We start from the raw sequence: 26,565 nt of genomic DNA, 5'->3' as shown, positions 1-26,565 counted from the left end.
GGCCAATCCTTCTCTGGTGAGGGAGTGCGTTCTCGGCGGGAAAAGAAGGGTAAAGGCCGTAAATTGGGACTCTTTCAGGGACCTCAGGGGCGACCCGACTCCCATTTCTGACATTGCCGAGTGGTGCGATGGGGTGTTACGTACTGTTAAGGAAGCCACTGAAGTGGTGGAAACCGAGGAGGACAACGAAGTGGTAGACAGTAGATTAGTAAATCTTTGAAAGAAAAAGGAAGCTTAGGAAAACCGACTCCAACGGAGGACATGGGATCGGAGTATCGGGAAACAAATAGCGGCTTTAAACAGGCGAATTGAAGAGCACGCAATCGCGCTCACAAAGCAAAGGTGGGGGAACGTCTGTCAGGAGATGTCTATAGATTGGAGCAAGCGAACTAGAAAATTGACAAGTAAACGCTTAGAAAACAGCAGGGGGCCAAGCCAAAAAGAACTACCGTTTAAGAAGAAGGTGAAGGAAACGGAGACCGATATGTGGAGAACTCGCATGATTAAGAAGTCCGCACTAGAGATCTATCGAACTTTTAAGCAGGAAATTTCCAAGGAAAGGATCTATGATAATATTTTGGGTAGTTTTCTACTGTTCGAGGCCAGGACGAGAGTATTGCAAACCAAGACATATCAGGCCAAATACGAAGGGGTAGACACGGTATGCAGTGCAGGTAGAGGGGAGGAGGAAACTGCCGAACACTTGATAATGTTGTGTAAAGGGCTTCACCCTATAGTTCAGGACGATGGCGCAGACTTTTTCAAAGCACTGGGGTTTAGGGACAGGGAGGGCAAAATAGACTTCAATCAGGTAGAATTAACTAGAAAGAGGTTATCTAATTTATGGCTAAAGTCAAGGCCCGAGTGAAAATTAAACCATTCACTATAAAGTACCAGTCCTCAACTTTACTATTTAAAGGAAAAAAAAAGATAAATCTAGTTTTCGGTTCACTAAGTACTACGGCTAGGTGGCGTTAGCCGCCAGCCGATCTAAAGGGTATAGCCATATTAATCTGCCAATCCATACTTGTCTGTGAATCTGCGGACCACATATATTGACATCACTGTCGCCTTGGAGCAGATTGACTTGGTGCTGACTGAGCTGGAACAGATGGGAACTGCCGCAGAGGCAGAATTCCACAACATATTTTTTCTATGTCAAGACAGGGCGGTGAAGTCCGGATAGGAGTGTGAGATTCCAAGGGTGGTAGGAACACAGAGATACCAGGCAAACTACAACTGAAGTTCTGGAAAGTTTTATTCATTCTGTACATAGATGACCTAAAAGCTTCCGTTAAAAGGCGCTCTGCAAACTATTGGAAAACACTGCAAAGCTTGCCAATTGTGTTGCCAAAGCACGCCCCCAAAGGCAAATTTGAATCTGCACAGCTGGCCTTCGATATTTAGCCGAGATATGACAACAGCTCCTATCCTTACACAAAAACGTGAATGGGAAATCTAGAAACCCAAATGGTAAGCCATGCAAGAGGTTAAAATTCCCCAATTTGCGGTGGATGCTTCAGCCGCAAAGGAAAGCCCTCTTTCCGGACATTTACACACTCCTCAAGATATTGGCAACGCTGTACAGCTGCAGCTGATACAGAAGAGTACAGCTGCTGCAGAAAGCAGCTTCTTGACACTGAAAAAGTTAAAACGTATTTGAGGAATGGGATGGCAGAGGAGTGGCTTGATGATCTGGCCCTTATGTCCACTCACCAAATACAAGTCAGTGCCGACGAAGTTATCGTAGTGCTTTTGGAGAAATCGTGACATATGAAAATTATAGTGTGAACTTCTGTCTTCGGCCAGGCTACATGTTTGTTTTTCTTTGCTTTTCAATTGACTGTTACTTCATTGTAAAAGCATTGGCAATGCCATCGTTTAAAATTGCTTGCTAAAATGAGTGGTAACATTCTGTATATTGTGTCAAGGAAGTATTTGTTTTTAGTTCTTTGTTCAATAAAATTGTTTTCCTGAATATGTGTGTTCTTTATTTAAAAATTTCTGTCATAAAATGTCTTAACATTCAGTCTTCACAACAGGCCCGTGAAAAACAGGCTTGTTGTTAAGACAGTGTGTGAGAAGTTCGGCAGAGAAAGCGTCCAATATTTATTTAGTTTTTTTGCGGCACATAACGTAGACATGCCCCCCCCCCCCCAATCTCCTTTCTTTTTTTTCCCGTCAATTGTTTTCCCATTACTGACTGTGTGGGACTTCTTGATCGAGATTGCTAGTTAACTCGCCTTTTAAACTGCATTCCACTTTGCTCTCATTTTCTTCCGATAGTCAAGAACCTTTTATATTCCCAGGCAACTTTCTTTCTATTTGCCATGAAAAGCCTTTCTTTTGAACAATTAGGCTTTGCCCCTCCCTCGAAAAAGAATCCTGGCTATGTGCCTGACGCAAGCTACTGGTCACACAGCGACTAGTCTGTCTAATGCCGTCGCATGTGGGAAACTCTTAGATGAAACTCAGGTTGCACGGTACAAAACAGGTCATGTTTCTTTGTGCGCTCCTGACATGGAGGGCTTAGTTTCTGGTTCTTAACAGTCCTGCACAGCGAACAGAGTTTCATGAGTGCTGAATAAACGGCCTCGACACTGGCCCGTGCGGCAGCTTTGTTGATGTGGTGAGACACCCCGTATAAAAGAGTATTACCGCTAATTTCCCTATTTGGTTATGTAGTTAGAGTGAGGTTGAAAATCGCCACAGCTTAGATAGGATGACTTCCGCTAAAACAGGTAACTGTTCAGGAATGCCTGTTGTCATCAATCGCAGGACTTGATGCGAGAAGCTTATTGCAACTTGATGGGAGCAGGACCTAATTATAGCATTTTTCATTGCAGACAACGCAGTGGCCCGTTTGACGAGTTCGGAATAGTGCATGGAAGAAGGCCCTTGTCTAAACGAGGGTATGCTTCCAGCACCTGAGCACAGCACTGTTGTACAACTTGAGGCCAAGAAAACGCATTTGGCCGTCAGCGGGGCGCTTCTTTGGGAAACCAAGAAAGGACGTCGATAAGTGGGCAAAAATCTTGTTGATCTTCTCAAAAGCCTTTTCAGGGGTCGCCCAGAAGAACACCAGAAAATCATCCGCATACCTGAGCGTCCTCACGATGCCAAACGGCCCGTTATCTTCTTGCAGCTTTCTAATGTATCAAGCTAGAAGCAGGTCACTTAGAATCGGGGCTGTGTAACGTTAATAAAGTATGTGCTTTTGTTCATAACTGCGCATGTTTTCATTGTTTGATATAATCGAAATGCTTTTTTCAACTTACCTTTGTAATTGAGTGCAATTTTTAACTACAATTAAAATTATTTTCAAGAGTGGGACAGTCAGTTGATTAAATGCTTCAATTGACCTTCTTCACGGAATTTGTGCTGCTTTTGTTGGGCTCATTTTGTGATGATGACTTGTCTGTTAGCTCAGTAGCAGGTGCAAATTGATTCTACGGGGCAGTTGAATTCTAAAGAGGGCCTTGTGTGCATGTCGTCCTACCTTTGTTTTCTTCATTTTTTACTTCTAGCCAAAGGCCACAATACATAGCCAAAGGCCTCTGGGGAAACAAGGTCAAATACAATTGACATATAATTTAAGACACAAGACCTTGTCTGGTACCTTGTTTTATTTTGTAGCTCGATACACATTTGGAAGGGCAGCGTGCATTTGCCCGCATACACCAGCGTCCTGTCCTCGAAGGACAGGCGAATCATTGGTCAACACTTCCTACAGCTCTCACGTTAAGTCCAACAGCATACAGTGTTGCACTCTAAGCTGCATCAAAATTTTTCGCCTCTCATTAATTTTTCTTCAACCCGTGCTTTTCTACGAAATTGACTTGCCATACTGATATCACCACTCCATTAGTACACTCTTCTAATCTTTATTTAGTTTTGATATTTGCAGCTTGGTGCAATAGATGGCAAGGAGATCGAAACAAAATACATTATTGCAGGTCATACCTGAGAACGAAAAAATCGAAAGTTGAGCTAGTTGGTAGGGGTTCATCATGAAGGAAGGCATAGGGTGCAAATAGAGAGACAAGAGGTCTCATCTCCGTGTATTACAATTCCTGATGACCTGTCACGAACTGTGACCCGCTGGTGCCCAGCTCAATAGAAACGGCCTGCAACTTCTTGACATAGTCTATGGTCATGCGAAGAATCCGAAGGAACTCGTCGACATCAAAGCGGTAGTTCGTAAACTTTGCATGTGCTCCGAGTGTTGGGTGGTGGCCCTAGGAAAAAACAACACGAAGAGTTACGCAGGGCAAAAACGAAGCTGCCATGCTTGATAGAAGGTCAAGCAACCACTTCGATAAGGTGAATTCAAAGAGGAACCCGTCACTATTAAAGCACCCACCAAACGCAATGAAAAATAGATATGTGAGCTTATGAAAGCATAAAAGCAATAACAAACCAGCTTGTGCATATTCTTTAAGCAGCACTTACACACTTGAAGAAACGGAAAAACCAGCTTTGGGAGCCATATTCAAGAAGAGAACACGACAGACAAACACTGCTTCTAGCGTGCGTATTCTCATCTTGTGTACCCGTCCTTAAGCTGTTTTTTGTTTTAAGTATGTACCAACAGGCCCAGCAACAGATTCTCCATCACTAACATGATTAGGAGAAGCCCACAGTGTAAATTAGTCTACTCACACAAGGTGCAAAAACGTAAGAATTCTCAAATGAAAACATGCTTCTTCGTTGTACAGCCTGTTTTCAAAGCACATAGGCCCACCCAAAGTTCGTCATTCCCATTGACACAGCACAAATTGCAAAACGCTCATAACAAGACAAGTACCTTGATGAGTTTCAAATATGCATAAATTTTCTGAACAGTCATATGTAGACCGAGAGGCAAGAGTGCATTTAGTCCCTGCTTTTCAATGTGCACAGGCGATGCAGTCACCAGTTTGAGCATTTGATCTCTTCAAGTATTCAAAATTATATTGGTTTGGCGCTTCCTATCATGTCCAAGGACCGACAGCTTGATAACCACAGAAAGAACATTCAGTTAACCATTTTGCCTATCTTTCGGCTCTCGTATCCTAACAAACAATGTCCTAGACTGTCGCTGATGTACCCTATTCACAGCCAGGAGTGTTGACTAAGGAAGCATCAGGATGGGCACCGAGGTGCCATGCTTTCTCGAGTTACAGGAAATCAGTATGTGCCATGTTTAACACAGTATACCTTTAGTGGAGAAATATGCAATATCTCGTCACCAACATTGTCCTGCACAACAAAAATAAATCACAGTCTCTATGATCATGCAGCAAAGGTTGTGTTGATAGCTTTTGAGGTGGTTCAAGAAACATTGAGGTGCCAGCAGCAGTACCTAGCTGGCAATATTTGGTTACATTATTAGCATGGAACATGAAAAAAAATTGTGACGCCCGACCAGTTATATAGTCGATATATAGATTTTTGGCTTCCGAGAAAACTACCTGAGTAAGTTTAACAGGATGCTGGTACATAATTTGAATGGCTTAAGTAAGCAAAACTACCACTACGTATGTACACACTTTTCTTATTTATATTCCAAGTTTTCAGCACCAGAAAGCTCCTTCTAGATATGCTGAAGGTTTTCAAGATAGTTTAGATGTCACCTTGTCATTCAAACTACCGTATTTACTCGCATAATCCTCGCACTTTTCTTGCCGGAAAACTGATGCAAAGTTGAGGGGTGCGAGAATTACGCGGGGAAAACTTTCCACGAAAACGTACAGAGCGAAAAAGAAAACGAAGTGGCCGCAAATCGGGATTCTCACACCAGCAACTTACAGCAAGCTTTAAGAAATACTAATTAGAACTTACCTCAACAATAAAAGCAGAGATACAACACAAGACAAGATTTATTAAAGACACAAAAAGTGGAAGCAAATAGTCGAGAATTAGAATACTGTACGCAAAGCTTGCGGGCGTTGCGGGCGTTGCGGGCGTAGCGGTAGCGTCGCTCAAGAGGAGCCCTCAAAAGGTAAGAGTGGGATGTCAGTATTGGGCTGATGGCTTTTAACAGAATCGTCCACAGTTTCCTTCTGAAGAAATAAAGTTTACCATCAATCCCAGTTTTAGGCACACAGCAGACCCAACGCGCCTTCGTGGCTTTAAGCTGCCGTCACCAGTAACGAACACAAAACTCGTAGACTCTGAAGGGCCTACCGGCGGCCCTGTTGCCATTGTTTAGTGCATGATCTATCACTTGCAACTTGAAAGCAGCTGTACAGCTTCAGTATCGCCTCATAACGTGACAAGATTACCGACACAACATACAAAACACGACGCAACGCACACTGGCCACTTCGGCTTGACTTGGATTGAATCTCTGTAGAATAGTACGCTTGATGCTTAAGAGATGGCGCCAGATGGCGTGCGCTATCATCATCAGTGGCTGGAAAGAGCAGACGACATTATCGCAGCAGTTTTCGGGGGTGCAATAATTACTCGAGGAAAAAAGAAACGGTATTTTTGTTGGGCAATGTGGGGGGTGCGAGAATTATGCGAGTAAATACGGTACCTTAAGATCAATGCCTACAGTTTCTGGCTCTTCAATACATATCTTCACTTGAATACAACCTTTAGATGTTCTGCCCCATATCAGCAAAACCACTTTTAAGTTACAAGTCATCACATTCTAAAACAGTCAAAAATGGCATTGCGCTTTCTCGCTTCCATTGACCTCTCAATAAATCATGTAGGCACCTCATTGGCACTAGCGTCTCCCTTTGATTAGATAGACGTCTCCGCCTTCCCGCCTCAGACCTTAGTAGCCCAATGTGAAAAGCTTTTGAAGCTGGTTAAAGCATTGTATCTATCATAACATAAGGATGAATAAAAAGAATGCTGCTGTCATTTCATTTGCACACAAGCTTTCCCATTGTCTAAAAATGAAAAATCGGTGTACACTACGGCATACAGTTGCTTTAAGCGCCCCTAATGAACTACTACGATTTGCGCTGCCGTTCGCATTAAAATTGATAAAAGTCTTACCTCGTGATAAAGGGAATGTAGCACAACACAGCACAATCAGTTTGTGTCATGCACTTCAGGTGTTTACAATATCCCAGTGACATGTCGGCAAGTTACATCGAACAGACACGCTTGCTGGAAATGCACGCGCCTTTTTATAGATAGAGAAGGAAAACGAAGATATTAAGGGGAGATGCGGGTCGAAAAGCGCGACATTTTTTCAAAATTACTGATTTTTTATTTTCGCCCGTTTTGATAATGTTAGTACCTCTACTGTTATGAAAAAAATAATACAGGTCGAGACTTCACTGTAAATGCTTTAAAACTTCATCTAAAGAGATCAAGGTGCCTGTTAAAAGGTGGAAAGTGTGCAGTCTTCGAGCACCTTGCCGCCGATAATGCGCCGCCGCTAGCCATTGTTGATCGCATGAGTCGAAGAGTCGAGCCTCACTCTTCACATAACAACAGTTTCTCTCGCTGATGCAGCCCAAGAAATAATAAAAAGAATCACTGTTCTGCGCATTTTTCGAGTGCCGCGACTGGCTTATTACATGGTACGAATCGGGAACCGCCATTGGCCGCTGCGCGCCTGTATGTGCTGTGAAACCTGTTTGCGGGGTTCATGTCATGTCGAGCAGCGCAGCTGAACAATGCTTTTCTCGTGTAATTATCTCCGTTATGAATGAAAAAAGGCATTGCTCGCAAGTGAAAGCTGTTGTGCGGCGAGCTCTGTAGGAATAGGCTACGAGCTGCTGGTCCGATTTGCGGCAGTTGTGGGCTTGCAAAAGCCAATGCATCAAAGTCGTTCACACCTGTCAGCCAGAGAGTTCGTGATGCGGCAATGGATGACACCAGCGCCAATCTTGAGAGGTCGAAAGAGCTCGCAGTGAGAGAACTTAGCAGGGATGACATTGCCATTATGTGCGACGGTATGTGGCACAAACATGGCTGCAAAATGGCATGACACTGGACTTAGTTTGGATTTCGCAGTCCTGTCGAACTTCTTCCTAGCTTGCAGTTGGCACAAGGCTCTGCCAAATGAAGCGGAAGTTTGGCAAGCGTTTCATGGTCCTGTCTGCGAGGGAAATGTCTGTGAAGAGTCTGCCCGAAAACGCCGATAGGGACAAACTCATGGTGCTAGCGTATTTTAGTCGCAGTGGCCACTACAAGAAGGATTGTTCTTTTTGGTGTGCAAATTTCATCTGATTTAATAATATCTTTCATAAATAAAAACTCAATGTTAACATTAAAACTCGTTTTTCTCAAAACACAAATTTGTCATTTTTTCCAATGTGCCCCTCCTTTTTCGGGCACTTCTAGTACAGTAAAAGCTCGTTAATTCGAATTTCACGGGACCGGAAAAACTGTCCGAATTAACCAAATAGACAGGAAAAACAACATTTAAAATCAAGCTGCAGAAGCATACCTTTATTTGTTGAAGTATTTTGTAATTTTCGTCTGCGTTTTCGCGCAGATTCTGGCTGACATCACAATTTTTCTTAACTGTTCCAAACGGCCAACAGCACGCAAGCTGTCGGGAGTATTCAGGCAAGCGTCCTCTAATATTAACAGCCCCTCCGAGACTTGCCGTGTGGTGTGATGAGGTCGTGGCTGTATCTCCTCGCATGATTCTTCGTCGGAATCGTGGACTTCATGGGCGCCCGTGACATCTTTAATAATCTCTTGATCGGTCACGAGACCACTCGTGGCGACACCATGATCAATCGCGATGTAGTCCTGAAAGGTCACATCTGTGGGAAGGACAGCATCGAAAGTCGGGCAGTCATCGTCGGTGGACTCGGCTGACACCTCCTCGATGCCATCGTCAGCTACTACTGCATGCTCGGGTCTCACAAAACCACTGTGCCGAAAACAGTTGGCGATGACTTGCGGCGGAGTGTTTCTCCACACGTGGGCGATGATGTGCACTGCGCCGAGTAAGTCTACTCGATACAACTTTCCAGCTTCTGAGCATAGGATCATTCGCTCTAGCAGGTGCTTGCGGTACTTCGACTTACCTTCTTAGTAGTGAATGATACCCTGGTCCATCGGCTGAAGAGCAGACGTAGTGTTGGGCGGCAAAAAACTACTTTGATGCTCTTCAGTTCGACTGTACAGTTATGGGCACTGCAGTTGTCAACAACCATAATTATCTTGCGGTCCTTCGACGTGAAGTGCCGGTCCAGCTGCTGCAGCCAGCCGCGAAAAATGTCCGATGTCATCCATGCCTTCCTGTTCGCTGTGTACTCTACAGGAAGGCATTTGACGTTCTTAAAACAACGTGGCTTAAGCGCCTTCCCGACGACAAGTAGTGGCAAGCGCTCCGCGCCAGTCATATTGGCGGCAAGAAGCACAGTTATCCTTTGCTTGCACTTCTTGCCACCAATACACGCGTCCCCTTTGAAAGTCACCGTCTTGTCGGGTAGAGCTCTGAAAAATAGAGCAGTTTCATCTGCATTAAACACGTCACGTGGTTCATATGCGGCGATGTACTCCGGCAGCTTCACATTTCTCCACTCAGTGGTCACGCTTTCGTCAACACTGGCCTTTTCGCCGCACACACTCCTGAAGACAAGTTCGTGTCTCTCTCGAAACCTCTCAAACCACCCTTCTGACGCTTTGAACGATTCAATGTTCATCATTGCAGCGTACTTCTCACCTTGCGCCATGATGAGAGGTCCGCTCAAAGGCAGATGCGCGTTGCGACAGTCAGTAATCCACCAGAGCAAAGCTTCTTCGAGCTGGGGATGAGCTGCGATTCGCGACCGCTTTCTAGAGGCATGAAACTTCTCGCTTTCGAAGGCTTGTCGAATCTGTTGTTCATTTTTCACGTACGTTCCCAACGTGCTCCGCTTCACATTGTACTTGGTCATAACCTGCTGTCGCGATTCGCCGTTCTTCAGTGCTTCCAAAATTTCCACTTTAGTCGCCAAGTTCTTCGCAACGTAGTTCTGCAGCTTTTTCGGCGTTGCCATCACTGTAGCGCAGGATGGTGGTGGCATGCAAATACGGTCACAATGGAAAAAAAAGAGAACTCGGCAAGAAGAGATGGTTCCGACACGACAACACAAGGGAAAATGGCGTCGGAGGCGCTGAGTGGAGAAGAAAGAAGACGCCGACGTTCAGTGTCGCTGCGATCGCCCCCACTAGTTGATGATGATGGCGATGCCACTCAGGTTTCGGTTTCACTCCAGTGGTGCCAGCGCTGCTTTATCACACTTTTGTGTAGCAGCAGCCGTCAGCATTTGCCCCAATTAGGCGGTGCGGAGCCGAATTCCGACGAAATAACGAAGGTTTGGTCCCATAGATTAACATGCACTTTGGCCGGGACCAATAGACCCGTCCGAATTATCCGAATTTCCGAATTAACGGGTGTCGAATTAACGAGCTTTTACTGTACTTGGACCTGCATGAAATTTTGCCCAAATTTTTTTCAAAGAATGACGAATGCAATTATCAAGTTTAAATTTCAATATTTTATTGTATAATGAAAAAATTGTATGTATACCTTTACTAGGATAGGTGAAGTATGGGCTTTTTACATCTATTATTTTTCACGTGTATTACATATTTTGTATGTGCCTCCTAATTAGTTGTTTGCACTCTACACTTTATTTGAAGCATTATAAACTATGAATGGTAGAGAATTACAGAATTTTGGGAAGAAAGAGGGGGGGGGGGGGGCAAAAGGGTTAAGGTTTTCACTTTGTCATGTTGCAGAGCTAAAAGTTTGTAACTTGCAAGAAAACTAATTACATATATGAAATTAGCATAAAAAGTTCCACAAACAGCTCAAGTTTCATTGCTCTAGGGTGAATATTAAAGAAAAAGTGTCTTCGAATAGCATCTCCCCTTAACAGAGAGACGCACGTGCAGTGTTTGGCCTGTGTGGCGTATTAGTAGCCTGTGTGGCAAGCGGAATAATATGTGTAAGTAAATCATTCCCTTTCTATAATGCTTCGGGTACTTCAACGACGCCCGGCGTAGCTAACATTTCAGAAGTGGGATTGCCATCCAGTTGCCATGGAGAGAAAATGTGCGTTCTGTCAGTTTACGAAGCTGATTAATGTAACCGTAACCCTGAGATGTAACGCACCGACGGAAGAGACAACCCAACTTGCGGTAGAAGAGGTATGGGCTTTGGCAATGTAGACACCATTACGGCTCGCGACTTGCTTAAAGCTATCCAAGAAAAGGACCGTCTACTATCGACCCTTCTGGAACAACTGATTTTGGCTGGTCCAGCACAGCCTCAACCAGCACCAGCGTTCCAGGTTATTACTGACTTTAGCCGCAACATCAGCCCCTTTTACTGCTCTGAAGATGCTTCTTCAGCATGCGAGTGGATTGAAAACGTTCGTTGAACGTCGAAACTTCATGTGTGGTCAGCTGCCTACATGCTGAAAACTGCCAAGGCCCGACTGGTTGGAGGTGCCAATGACTGGTGCCATTCAAGGAGCTCCCAAATCACATCGCGACAAGATTTCGAGGTACGTTTCTGTTAAACCTTTGTCCACCATAGCTCCAGAGTTTACGCGACAGGCCATCATCTACACTCAACTGGAAGCGCCGCGGCAAAAGGCTGGGACGCCAAGTGTCTACAAGAACCAGAAGTCTCACCAGTTGCGGCCTGCAAAAGACACGTAGACCAACAAGCCCTGTCGCACGCCGAGAACTCCAGAAATTGTAAAACACTGACAATGAAAGAGGGCGGAGATCAGAACGCCAAGATGTCTGCCAGAGCAATAGGAAAGCCAAAGGACAAGGGCGAAGCTGAAGCTGAAGGAAAACCGAAAGACAAGGACGAAGCTAAATATCGTGACCAAGAAAAGCAGACAAACTCCCAACACGGTTATGCAAGAGACAGCGTGGCGGAGAGAGTGAAGGAAACGGCGAAAACACCAAAAACAAAGTAACACGAAGAATTGAAGCCTAAGACATCTGCCGGAGGCAAAAAAAAGCCGGAAGACAAGGGCACAGTCGAAGCTGAAAGCAGGGAAGAACAGATTAACTCCCAACGTGGTACTGCGAGAAAAGGCAGCGAGGCGGAGAGAATGAATGAAAAGCCCGGAATGGCGAAAAAAAGGCATCAGGAAAAGGCGGCGAAGAAGGAAATAAAACAAAGAAAATGAAAAAGCCCAGGGACAAAAGGCGACTTGTGAGCAAGAGGGCGCGGTTGCAGAAGACGAAAAACCGAAAGATCAGCCAAGCCAAGACGACAAAACGAAAGACAAGCCACTGGCAGGATCGGGAAAAACTGCCGGAGAGCAGAGGCAGAGAAAGAAGAACGATCAGCCCCGGACCTACTTGAACGAATATACTGAGCCGAAGCCAACAGAACCAGACGACACCAAGAATATTGGAGAGCCGGAGCAAATCCGAAGAAAGAACCCCTGCAGACAGGCCAACGAAAGTCAAAGCCCGAGCCTGACCAAGCAACGAAGTCGCAGTTAAGACAAGAGGACACTGGCATCGTGCGCGGTGAGGCTTTCCTCAAAGTCAATCCAGTTAAGGTGGCTGGAAGCTACGACGTTGCCTTGAAATTTTCGCGCAACGAACGGGCGAACTTCTGCGTGCCATTAAGAACTTAACGCACCAGTGTATAGGTGTAGTTGTTTCTCGTGTTGTTTTTGTTTTGTTTTTATCTTATTTCTTTCATGTGTCATCTATTAGGTATTTCATATAGTTTGATGGCCGAACTTTTGTGTGTTAAGCCAGCCGAAAACATTCTCGGGACAGACTTAACGAGGGCGTTAAGCGTTGCAAAATGGCCGATTGTGAGAAATGCCCGTCCCTTTTTGTAGATAGAGAAGCAAATTGATGACGTTAACAGAGAGACGCACGCTCAGTGTTTGGCCTGTGCGGCGTTTTAATAGCCTGTGTGGCAAGTGGAATATTATGTGTAAGCAAATCTTTCCCTTTCTACAACGTTTTGGGTACTTCAATGACGCCCGCCGAGCTAACAGGCTGCTGCTCAACCAATCGAACACCACATAGTTTCAACTGGGTGACCATTTACGATTAACTGGATTACCAGTTGCACACCAGTTCACTTTAACTAGTTAGCCATTTAGGCACCAGTTAGCTTCAATTGGATGACCAATGGTACCCCAACCTACATCAACTGCTCAACTTATTAGCCACCAGTTCTGTCTAAATGGGTATAACCAATTGGATATGAACTATGTAGTTTACCAATTGAATATTATTGGTACGTTTCCAACTGGTGGCGAAATTCCGATGGGTTGAAAACCAATTGATGCCAACTGATATTTTTCCAATTGAACTACTTGAACTTTTTTGACTGGCTAGTGATGCTGCCAAAAGGCTGCAGTTGCTTTTCAAGCTATGTTCCTCGTTAAACCACAATAAGTATAGTCGAACTTGTTTTTGTATACTTAAGCCTTTTAATCGTGTTTTATTCGACATGGGTAACTTCATTGTACAGGGATTAACAATGCATGTAACGTTCTACCAGTTTCTTTATCAAGCTATGTTATTTTGTAAAAGTTACACAACGATTTCGTAATTTGAGTAACCATGGGTCGTTGAAATTAGTGTTACCATATGTGCTATTGCACATGCAATGGCATTAGTCGACATCCATCTTCTACAGTACCTCTCATATATGTCCAGTGGTTTTGCTCTGTTAAATCCGTTAAACAAAGCAATGCAGCGATGTTTGCAAAAATACACACAAACAATAAGGTTTGTGAAAAAAAAAAACACGGAAAGGACAAAGGTATCGAATTCACCTCAGCTAGCGCCTCGCAGTCACAAAATTGATTCGTCACGCAAAGACAGAATAGGTTGAATGGGAAGAATGGGTTGAAGTGCGGCCGGAGGCAAGAAGTAGGGATGCTGAGCAAAATAAAACTTGACACTACCTATTGAAAGAACCCATTTCTGATGTGTGGATCATTTCTCAAATAGACTTGGCGTTCAGTTTGAGAAACATGGCCATACAGGTCTTCATAATGACAGATCTGGATGCCGATTGGCAAATATACTACAATTTGTTCCACAGTACGTTAAATACACAGTCACGGCATGAACTGCTTTAAGGAAAAATTGCTTAATACCAGTCCTGCCTCTGTAGCTTGCTCCAACAATGGGTTATTAATCGCGATAGGCGAGAAAAAAACGCAAATGTGACTTAGTAACGTCCCAAATATTTCATTTCTGGAGAAGCCTTGAGCTGCCAGAGAGACGTCTGCAGGCTGAATTTGTCCTGTCGGTAGCATGTTAGAAACTTTTTCGTTACGCAAAAACAGCATCGCCCTTCAGTAAGTAATGCGAGCTTTGCCACAACAGTAGTACAGCGCACTCAATCTCTATTGGCATGCTCATCGTTAGGCATGCTTCACAGCAAAGCAAGCACGACGCACAAGCGCGTCACAAGAGATTACGCAATGCCTATGTGCTTCCGCCGATAAGCTTTGATGCGCGCCTGCATCATGGGCGCTGGCACGCCGCGAAGCGCGGCCATGCGTTGCCGTGTTCATTCTAAGAGTGGACGACACTGTACATTATTTTATTTTTATAGATATTATTTTCAGACATACTCTTCTGCTTTCTGTGTCCAGTTCAGTATTCATCCCCTGAGTTACTCATCAAGGCAATGTCATCAGCGAATCACAGGTTACTAAGATGTTACCCATTAATTTTTATTCCTAACTCTTCACAATCTAAGGACCTGAAAAGCTCCTGTAAACACGCGGTGCATAGCATAGGAGAGATCGTTTCTCCTTGCCTGGCATCCTTCTTTATTGCGATTCTATCACTTTCTTTATGAAGAACTATAGTGGTTGTGAATTGGCTGTAGATTTCTTTCAGTATGTTTATGCAGGGTTCTTCAATGCCCAGATTTCGTAGTGTCTGCATCACTGCTGATGCCTCGACTGAGCCAAATACCTTGTCGTAATCTATGAAGGCTATGTATAGGGGGTTGGTTGTATTCCGCACATTTCTCTATCCCCAGATTGATAGTATGAATACGGTCTTGTGATGTATTCTGCATGAAATCCTGCTTATTTATTTGGTTGAATCAACTCTAATGTCACCTTAATTCTACTAGCTATTTTATTTTTGTGAATATTTTGTAGACAACGGACAGTAAGCTGATTGGCCTGCAATTTTTCAAGTCCTTGACTTGTCCTTTCTTATCAATTAGGATGATATTGGCATTCTAGCCTCATAGTAAATGAAAGTAAAAAAGTTCAAATTGGCAAAATTTACTACCTAGTTAGTGAACAGTGCCGACTTGAATGTTCAGTTCATTTGTAGCAAAAAGCACTAGCCTCTAAGTAAAAGGAAGTAATAAAGTGTAGGTTGGCGAAATTTACTACCTAGTTATTGAACAGTGCTGACTTCGGTGGTCCGGTCATTACTAAATTGTTAGTAACCACAGTAGCAATCAAAGGCTTGTTCTACTACTCACTGTAGATGGCTGAATATACAGCTAAATGGACAAAGGCCATCATAAGTACCATTGTAATTTCTACGTAGCCGGCAAAATAAACAGTGTCCAGAAGATGGCATCATGGACAAAAACGATGCAGGCTACTTCGCTGTCTAAATAAGATGGCAGCTCGGCGAACGCTTGGGTAGCTTGGATCTCGCCGGAATAGTCATCTGCACACAAGCAGATGCTTCTCCAGATGCTGAATGTAAGTAACATTCAGCTTTTCTTAAAGTTGAACACAAAAAAAGCTAAAAACGAACAGTTAAGTTTGGTTATTTTAACTTTCTCCTGAACCTGAGATGGCACCTCAACGCGTAGCAGCCATCCAGGCGTGTTTCAGTTCTTGGACAGCATGTGCTCGATGCTGGCTTCTAAGATGTCAGTGATGACTGTCCACAATGCTGTTCATAATTGGAACAGAGCCTCAGTTACCATGTGAACTAAAGTGAACTTGAATCGGTCAAATAAATGTTTAAGTCTATTTCGTTACATGTGTGTGCGCTTTGCCATATCAAGAGAGGGAGAGAATAAATTGAAAGACATGCAGGAAGGTTAACTAGCATTGTAGAATCTGGTTAACTACCCTGAACTGAGGGGCGGGGAAATGGGGAAAAGAGATGTCGCTTGCCATATCAAGACGATTCTATTACAAAAGTATTGAAAAAAGACAAAGAGACATTTCCCTCTTACATTCATTAATTGCCGCTGACTACTTCATGTAACCACCTTGGTAAGTGCGCATCACAGCAGCATACTCAGAGAACTGATCACATACTCATATGATCACATCATACTCACATGTGATCATACCGATACAATAACGTATGATATGTTAGTATATGATTATATGAGCATGTGAACTCGTATGAATGGATCACAAAGGGAAACACACACGCAAACTAACACACAGAATTTCAAGACTTCGTCATTGTGAATTTCTACTCTATCAGTAGCATGAAGCCTATTTATGCCTCCACTTAAGGACTGGACACTGTGTACTCGTTAGTAGCCATACAAATTAGAAGAGTAGTTTATGCTTTTACACATCATCGTGTGTCTTTCTATTTAATTATATGCGTGCAATGATGTAGCATGGAACTTCTATTTCACGGTAGTCAATAAAATTAAACATTGCTTAAATTTTCCTCAAATGTCACGATTACGACAATATATAGTGCGGCATCTACGAAAACCTGGCAACATAAATGGTTTTGTAATTACTTAGCTGAAAATGCTAGAGAGCAACTGTGGGAAACGATGCGCCATGTGCAGCTTTCGTTTGGGTGTGTTCTGAATGCACAAAGCTCCGTTATCGCATTCTCACCGATTTGTGGTAATACGGTGAGGTTTTACTGACCATTTGGCGCTGGATGATCAAAGAAAAATCAGTATTTTCTTGATCTTAAAGCTCCGCCAATGACAGGAACTCGACCTCTCCTAGCACACGGTTCCGCGACGGTGCCCAACAATAATGGGCAGACGTGCCCCATGTTGCTAGAGCACTAAGCATTATGAATATCTTTTAGAGGGTTCAGACGCAAGCCTTCATCATGACGTCGAATCGATAGGTTCGTCAAACCTCTGACAGATGGCAGCAATTTTGCATAAGGTTTATCGCCCATAAGTTCTTGTGAATACTGGCACATGTGATACGGTTGTATGTGTTTACACCAAAGCACGTGAAAGATTTATACCAAGAGAATTTGTGTTCAGTGACGAACATGCCTCACAATATGGTTGCAATACCCACCTGTTGTGAGTCTAATAACCGCCAAGAAACTTCAACTTAGAATTAAAATATCGTAATTACTCGCATAATGAACGCACTCACATAATAAACACACCAAGAACTTCAGACATCAAAATTTGTATTTTTTTCCCCAGCGTAATAAATGCACCCCCTACATTCATCCGCTGCAGTCTCGCTAACCAGGTGCCTCCTCATCCGTCGCATCTCTTCCATATTTTATTACTTTGCCGACCCCCCCTCAACTACCTTGGCTCGCTTCCTCCACCCTTCGCCGGTTGCTGCATGCCTATCGCCTTTCTTTCCATATGAGCACAGCACATTCCTCATCTTATCTGAGTGCCACAGCGGGGTTCACAAGCAGTGCCAATGGAGAGACATCACAGCTGATAAGCACACAGTGAGTGAAGGTCCCCCAACTTCCCGTGCCAACTGAAGTTGGTCCCTTCCCCACCCCCCTTTCTTTTTTAGCCTGCTTTCTTTTTTCTTCACTCTAACGGTCCCTTGATTTCCTTCCCCCGTGAGTGTATCGGTTAAGGTGTCCTTACATGAGAGACATTTATCGTTCACTCCACACCCCATTTTCTTACCTTTCTACCTTTTTCTAAAAAATCAGCCCTCCTCCCCCCACCCCTGAAAGCTCAAACATGTGCACGCAATTTTTAAGCGACAACAGCAGGAAATGCTGTCAGGAAGGTTCATTCGTCACTATCAGGTGGCCGGTTTCCGGAAAACCAGAAAAAATCGCTTGTCGTCCAGAGAAGATCGTGTTGATTTCCACAACATGGTAGCGCTCCTGATTCTTGCTTCCACGCATACAGGCATTGTTATCCACACGTACAGACATTTCTCACGTAGCAGCAAGGTAGCGGCCGTATTTTGTCGGTAATCTTGTTATTGACAGTTTGTTTTGATGCTTCGGGGGTTGCTTGCCGCAATGTTGGTTACTTGCTACCACGACCTCGTCGTGCTTGCTACAATGTTAACGGCATTGCCACGGTCGTTGTGCTAGGTTGCCGCGAAGTAGGCAAAGTGCGTCGTAGCATAGTAGCGCACACTTTTGGGCACCCCTCGAGATCACAGCAGATACCACTGTTGCGGTTTAACAATTGCGAGAAAAGAGTTGCAAAATGTTTTTATGGCATTCGTGGGCGGCCTGGGGACAGCTTGCAGAAGATGGCGCCATCAACCACTGAAGATGAGTAAAGTACAACTAAAGAAGCTGTTTCTAAACCGTGCATGCGTATGTAAATTGCGAAATGCTAAACGACCCAACTTTTTTTTGCATTACCGCATTTTTTGCTGCTCCCGAAAATGTTTGTATAAAATTTACTCTGCGTAATAAACGCACCCACCAACTTTGCTTCGATTGTTTGAGAAAAAAAGTGTGTTCATTATGCAAGTAAATACGGTAAGTGAAAAAGCTGTTCACATTAAATTATAGCTAGTGCATGACAGGACCTTGTCACTTTATCTGCACACTTTTCATATGCAGCCAAATATGAACAACATAAGTACAACAAGATAGAAAGGTTGTTAGTTATATGAGGATGATTAGAAACATTATAAACATAAGTGCCCTTGAAACCACGATGTGTTGACATAGAAACTCCCAAGTCCTTTGTAAATAGGAACATGTCATTTATAAAAGCGCTTTTACGAGCAACTTTATGTGTTCAATTTTATGCTCACAGCTTTGCATTTCCACATGGGACTAGCGGCTTAAACATTAAAAGGGCTTCTTTTTCTGTCTGTACTATTGTGAGTGCTGGGCTGGGGCGAGGTCGTTGGCAGGGGCACGGCAGATAACAAACTTTATTAGTGACTAAGGCATATTCCATTTGCGCCTGACAGCGCTACACACACTCATGAGTTGCGGGCTCGCCGTTGGCACTGGCTATGGCTCCCGCTCCAGCTAGCAGACGAGGCCACAGTACGGTGTTCTAGAACAGCAGTCAAAGTGAAGAAGACGCCGGTGAGGCGCTGCCATCTGTCGGGCGCTGGTTAAGTGCGACATTCAGCCTTGGAAGGGCTATCAGCTGACACCAATACGCCATCCTCATCACGATTAGTGCACAAAAGGACAAAAAAACACAAGCAAATGCACCTCACAAGCGCTTTCTTGAGGTTTTTTTTTTTTTTTTTTGTGCACTGATCGTGATGATAATGTTCCAACTAGTCCAATTTGCTGCTTCACTAATACGCCAATGATCCACTTTTTAACATAAAATTCCTTTAGTACTAAATAATCAACTACCGCTTGAATATGGCAAGATAACACATCTCGAGTGCAAATATGCAAGCCTAATACAGATGTAAATACATTTCTTTTTTATAATAAAGCACATTCTTGTCAGCGCTACCACTTGTTAGGGGTTCCCTTGAACAGCACACCACGGTGGACAGCCCTGAGTACGGAGTATTCTGTTATGAATCATCAATGCTCTTACTTCATCTTCAGCTTGAAGCTTTGTGTTGTCCTCCCATGTGAAATACTTGACGCCACGAAGCCGAGCCAAGTCTTTGTAGCACACAGGATCGTCGCAGTTGTAGCTGCAAAACAGACCTTAGTCAAGATCTGAGCATATTTACGTCACAACTGAAATGGGTGTATAATTAACAGACTTACAGAAATATCTACAAAAATGACAAGAGCTTCTTAATTTTGCACCTTTTTTATTGCTTTGATTCTAGTTTGTGTGGTAGACACCACCACATGACGAATTGTCTCTCAATTTTCGAAATTGATACTGTCACCGCCATACCAACAAGTTTTGCCTGATATGCTAAATGTTTTTTATCTAACCAGCATGTTGGACACTCTTCTCTGCCACTTGAAGCAAGTCATACAATCTGGTAGAAGATACCATGTAATGCAAATGCCAAGAAATAATTTAGTGCCTTTCTGAAGCATCTGCCCATCTACAAACACTAAAGACAATTGAATTAGTAAGTTGACACGGATAGCTGCAGAAACCTCGCAGTGTTTTTTTAACAGAAGAAATCACGGTTCAAGGTTCTGCATAACCCAGGTGCGATAGAAATGACCTGCTCCTGAGCAATGTGGAATGGTGTTAACAGTAGAAATATCTTGGTTTCATCGCCCCAAAACAATGATATTTCCATGCGTATTTCACTTCTGCTCTATTTGATTCAGGTACCACATACAAAAACTGTACGCAAACAGCATCTGCAGTGTTCGAGAAACTTCATTTTGTAAAAAGCGAACATTAGATTTTTCTGGAACGTAAGTGGCCGGTGGCGATAACACTGGAATATTCAACCGCCCATGCATACAAATGCCGACACGCACCACCGTTTGTAACTGATGGCCGACACTGTTTGCCTCTATCAATGCCAGTGTGTGTCACTGTAATTTGACTTTCAGTTTATTCAACGCGTTCCTTCGACACGCCGACTGCAGCATTTGTCGACGTCACCAGTACGTGGCATCTGGTGGAGGTGCTGCTTCTTTCATGTTCCAAATGCCTCTATCCAGCCAAGAACCCAGCTCAAGTGCCAAAGAAGACACCGACTGCAACTCCGAGCAGCGAGCAAGACGAATGCAGCAAGGTCTACCGCCAGTGTTCATGTCTCTACCTCGAAAGACCCGGCAGATCACGACCCTCACCTTGGCCACAGGGACGACAACAGATCCTGTGCTGCCTGCAGCTATCCTGCTCTGGCAACCCAGGGAACTGCCAACTTTCCATGGTTGATCACTTGAGAATCTGGAAAGCTGGCTCGAACCGTACGACCGCGTGGCCGCTTCCAACGTCTGCAGCAGTGAAGACATGCTGCGAGATGCCTACTTTGCCCTTGAAGACGCAGCCAGGACATGGTTCGAAAGCCAAGAGCGAGCCCTAACAAGATGGCACACTTTTTGCATCAAGTTCCTTGCAAGACTCACCAATGTTGTCCACAAGGAGAGGGCCAAGGCCATGCTTGAAATCCCCGTACAGCTACCAGATGGAATCAAGGCGCTATTCACAGAGGAAATGAGAAGGCTCATCCACCACGCCGATTCAGGCATGCCCAAAGACAGGAAAGTTCATTTCCTTATGAGTGAAGTGAGAACTCTTTGCGGGACTAAGGCGGAATCCATGAAACAGTGTCGAAGAATTTGTGTCGGAAACGACGACTTTTGAGGACGCGCTAGAAATGCGCATCTGACAGTACAATTGTCACCTAACTCCATACAGCGCAGCTGCATACATGCCCTTGCTCCGACTATTTGGGCGAAACGATCTGAGCAATCGTAAAAGAGAAACTGCACAAGCTGTTGCCCTCACCACAAACTCGATTGGACTCGATCGCAGATACCGTTTGCAGATCGCAGATACAAATACCGTCACTTGCCTCCTGTGAACCGCGACAGCCTCAGCAGCAAGCCATGAGCTATGCTGCTGCAGCCAGACACTACGCTCCCCTCCACGCCAACGTCAAGAGTCCACATCGTCGCAGTTCCACCGCCACAGACGCTTTACCGTCCATACGCCAGCCAACGACATGTTACGTGCAAACTGACGCGTGGCATGCCCCGACCATCGACGTCCCTGCTACCATTGCAGGGAAGCTGGACACAGCTACCACCACTGCCAGTACCGCCCGATGGGAATGCGTGGTTTCGCCATCGACGCGCCGCGCCCACAGTGGGCTGAAAAATTACGTGACATCGCCGACTACCCAGCAGAAATGCAGTGGACACCCTGAGGATCTTGCCATTCATAATCGTTCAGCTAACTGGGAGCGCGAGGGAACACACACAAAAAGCAAAGAGGCACACAGCAATTTATTATTACGAAAGGCCCACTGATAGTGAGCCCTCGTGCAATGTGTTTCTTTGCTTCTTGTGTGTGTTCCCCCACACTCCCAGTTCGCTGAACAATTATGAGCAACCAACTAGACCACCTTTCTATCCTGTCTTGCTGTTCACCATCACCAATCCGCTACCTGCCGCCTCACTGCTTGACATGCACTGGTTCAACTAGGCACTGATTGCCTAGCCCATATTGAGAGAACAGAAAGCAGCAACTGATGCAGGTGCGACTTCTGTACGGCGAACTATTGAACACCCTCCACCACCACTAACAAAGATGTGACAAAGCCTAAACACCCCGTAAACCAGACAGAGCTGTGAAGTCGAAACTCCATGGCTGGAAGAATACCTGACGATGACGTAAAAGCAGCGAAGCAAAACAACATAGCCAATGCCATGATCCAAGTGCAGTGCACGACGATGAACTGGCGACCTCGACGTAATATTAGACGGCCACAACGTCACTGCTCTCGTCAACACTGGAGCTGACTATTCGCAGTGCCCACGGGCCATACACCAGAACACAGCGAGCGCAGTGCTTGCTGCCATATTGAAAAGCGCGTGCCACCATCTGTTGCAAGCACAGCAAAGCAATCCCTTCAACTGCCACGCGAGCAGACGCTCTGCAAATTAAACGCGAAACTTCACAACCAGAGGCCGGTTGTAATCCTGTTTCACGCTATTCCTTTGCTGGAACTTTATGCCGATTTCGTGTGAAACAATGAGAAGACCTTCCTCAGCAGTCCAGAATGTCTGCAGCACGTGCATTACAGACTGAGGAAGCAGCTTCATCAGGTACGTATTATCTGACTGAAAGAAACGGGAACAGCGGAAAGCGTTAACTGCTGCATACCTTGGCTGTGACAAGGCAGAATTTGTGCTGTAAGCCGGCGTCAACGTAGCGCTAGAATCTGGCTCGAACTTATGCACCACATGTGTATCAATTGCCAGTCCTGCCGATCACTCGGAACACACACGCGGTGCAAAAGTGCCTGCCAGAAAGAGACTTTAAAATGCTATGGTGACGCCGACCAAAAGCACATGTAGAAAAGTGCCTAGTGACAGTCAAGGCATGTGGCAGTTCGACTGAGTCGAAAGCCATACTTTCCGCGCCATTCACATCTCTTTGCATCGCGATAGTAGGTCGTTACAGTTGTACTAAACATGCACGGTGCGAGCATCCACATGTGAGTCGTAATACGTATATCATATTATTGACATGCAGCCTGCAAAACAGCACAGAAGTAGTTTTGTGCCACATACCACAGACATACTGCATGCAAACCGCCGCTGTAAAGTAGAACAGCTGGGGTCGCGCTTGAATAAATGCAGTAAGTACACTTACTCGTTCACTTCACTGGGCTGGTAGTTTTTCCTGCTGATTGCGATTATATCCTAAGGCGGCGGAGCTCAGCATTTTTCGTTTTCGATGAAAATCTGTGCAATCCCGAAACACAGGACCGGCATAATTCCTGCGATGCGCTGTGAACTTCACAGGCAGTGCTCAGTAATCTCTTCCTCTTCCGCTGGTTTTTGTCGCATAAGATGACAGCGCAGTGGTACCCAGATGACATTTCATAAGCGGGCGCAGCGTGAACAGGCGCTTTTTCACATTTTAAACTGCCAGAACCAGTGCATGCCATGCTAGCGAGGCGCGCCTTGGCAGTTCCAAACAAATTATGGCGTCTCTGGGAGTGAGGGTATAGCGCCGAAGACGCCTGGGTGCGAGATAGGCGTGCTCTTGTCTATAGGTGGCGCGCCGTGCAATCCAAGATAGCTGCGGGAGGATGATCAACCCGTAAACTCGCATAGAAAAAGATAAGATGCACGGACGTATGCCCCGTGCCCCTTTCACCGGATGAACCGGATGAGATTTGTCTCGTGTACTTAGACCATGGTGTCATGTTTTCCTCGAGCTTGAACGAGCACCTCTGGCATCTACAAGCTGTACTTCAAGCTACCAAGATCTCCACACTCACCCTGAGGTCAGAAAGGCGTGGCTTCATGTGCGAGCAGCTTTTTTTTCCTGGCACACGTTATTAGCACGTCTGAAGTTTGTTTCAACCTGCAGAAAACAGCCGCCATCACCGACTTCCAGTCATCGCCGACATCGCCGCCCACCGACATGAAGACAGTATGCCAATTTCCCGAACTGTGCGCCTATTACAGGCGTTTCGTCAAAAAATTTATCACCAAGCTGCTAGCACAACTCACGAAGACTAACAGCGAATTCCAGTGGGAAACACCACAAGACGAAGCATTTCAGGAACTTACATGATGCCTGGTGACATCAATAATACTGCACATTTCGACAAGTACACCTAAACAGAGAAGTAGACACAGACGCAAGCAGCGTAGGACTTGGGGCCATCCTTGTGCACAAGACTGATGGGCTGGAAAGTGTTATCACGTATGCTAGCCGGTTGCTATCAAAGGCAGGAGCCAAGTATTGCACAACTCAAAAAGAGTGCCTTGCCATCATTTGGTCTACACCCAAGTTTCAACCCTACGCCTACGGGAAGCCTTTCAAAGTTGTCATCACTTTAGGAATTCGACATCACTGCCATTCATAAGTCCTGTAGCGTCGTGCCAGTCTTGGCCAGCTGCCCCGCCAATTTGGTGACCACAGATCAACAGACAAGCGACCGGCGCAGCAGCGGTTCCACTGAGTTTCGTGGCCAGCCCACGCCTTGCAGCCGCACTTTGACTCACTTCTACCACCATTCCGGACAGCCTGCATCGAGTCATGGTTCCCAGAGATCGAGGCTGCCTTGGAGCTCAACAGCATCTGGCTCCACGTATTCATGTTTGAGGTACTGAAGTATGTTCTCCCACTTGACATCAAACGACGCCTCACCTATTTTTCCTGGAGCCCCCACCCATATGACGAACTTCGAGACGCTGTTCTATGGTTCTGCGGCACTGAATATTGCGTCCGACAAAGGACCAACCACATGGAAGCCGCTTCTTCATCTACGCCGATCAAGCTTTCTTTACGGTTCCCCTTGGTCGCATCTTGTCCAGCGCTATGCCACAACAACAACCTTCCTGCGACAAACAACTCCACTGACGTGTCGCAGCATAAGCCATCCAAAGATCGGCCTTTGGTTAAGCGGTCGACACGTACGGACACATCGGTGATCATGACGACTTGAGTGCTACTGACTCTGTGTGCGACAACCAAACCGGCACCACCACTCAAGTGTTCGTTGACACCACGGGCAGCAATCTAACTGAATCAGCTGCCATCTCTCACACCAGCAGCAAATCTACCGCCAGCATGCCAATGACTGCAGGTGATGCTCCAGTTATGCCCGTAATAGAGAGGCCCGAATATGACCCATGGGTCACGCAAGCATATGGCCAGCGTGCCATCCATCTACCAAGATCTCCTGTGCCAGCTGCCATAGGTGGTGACGAAGCAACATACGTGGCGTCACAAGGTCTGGCACAGTCCAAGTCTCCTGCAGATCCCGACTTGCTGCCAAACATCTCCGGAGACAACGCTGAAGAGCTTGAACCTGATGAGCCCTTCCCACGCGACATTCGATGAAGCAGCGGTTTTGATCAATGCTACTCAAGTCTGCTGCCTTTTTTTTCAGCACGCGACAGAGATGTGCCAACGTTGGTGGCATCCATGCACACCTTGTGCTAGTGCCACCAGCTCATCTTTGTTCAATGCGCCTGCTGCCACCTCTACAGCCCTTTGGAAATCACAGTGTGCGTCGCAAAGCATTTTTTCTGGCAGGGCATTTTGGTGACCATTGGCCTGCGTGCTCATGCTTGCACCACATGCAGCAAGCGTCGAGTTCTCACCAAAACTCACGCCTATTCCGATCACACACCAATTTTGGCGCCTGCCCACACGAATCATCACCACACTCTGCACCATCCGCACTGACCCGTTCTCTGCGTGGTGATCGCTGGTGCCGCTGATGCCAGTTGCCACAAGGGCCTCGCTAGATTGCATCCACTGCCTACAACAACTGCTCGATGCGCACCTCGCCTAATCCGCAGCTCCCAGTGTCACCTGCCAGAACTCTCTGATACCCAACATTTTTCACGGTAACAACTCGTCTTTCCCTCGGACACACCATGGACTTCTGCTCATGTACATAGGTCCGTCCCTCCTGCTTTTTCTTTTCTATACGTCGGAAATCGCGCAAAGCGCTAAGGAATGAAGCGTAGCGTCAATCTTGGCCAGCTGCCATGTTAAAGAGAGCCGTGTGGCTCATGATGCACCACTCGTGATGCACGAGCCACGAGAAACAGACAACAGCCTAGCTTCTGACCTGGCTAGACGCTGCAGCTGCGACCGCTTCCATGCCCATGTCCCTAATTAAAGCTGCGACTACAGCACGGCCCCATTTCCATCGTCTCATCTCTCGTTCCTCAACAGTCTGGATGAAGGCACTCTAACATCTACTACTGACCCGCGCCCTTGTTGACCTACCGCCTCAGGACGATGACGGCAAATGCTTCTTAGGAACCTTAAGCGTTGACGACATTGCAGAATGACGGCCAGCCGACGCTGAAATCAAGGTCCTTGTGGGATACCTC

General features: G+C 45.5%; 1 protein-coding gene across 7 annotated transcripts in view; it reads right to left on the bottom strand.

Moving 5' to 3' along the window:
* Positions 1 to 3,608: 3,608 nt before the first annotated feature.
* LOC119164608 (EGF domain-specific O-linked N-acetylglucosamine transferase) overlaps positions 3,609 to 26,565 on the bottom strand; it is a 387,898-nt gene continuing 364,941 nt past the window's right edge. For all 7 annotated transcript variants that reach the window (XM_075882748.1, XM_075882746.1, XM_075882744.1 and 4 more), the window contains 2 exons: positions 19,637 to 19,739; positions 3,609 to 4,238 (listed from right to left, as the gene is read on the bottom strand). In XM_075882748.1, the coding sequence (XP_075738863.1) occupies positions 4,065 to 4,238; positions 19,637 to 19,739 (277 nt within the window). In that variant the 3' untranslated portion in view covers positions 3,609 to 4,064. The remainder of the gene's footprint in view (positions 4,239 to 19,636; positions 19,740 to 26,565) is intronic.

The sequence above is a fragment of the Rhipicephalus microplus genome, unplaced genomic scaffold, assembly GCF_043290135.1.
Source record: "Rhipicephalus microplus isolate Deutch F79 unplaced genomic scaffold, USDA_Rmic scaffold_13, whole genome shotgun sequence".
NCBI classification, from domain to species: domain Eukaryota; kingdom Metazoa; phylum Arthropoda; class Arachnida; order Ixodida; family Ixodidae; genus Rhipicephalus; species Rhipicephalus microplus.
This window is presented reverse-complemented; position numbering and strand designations above follow the sequence as displayed.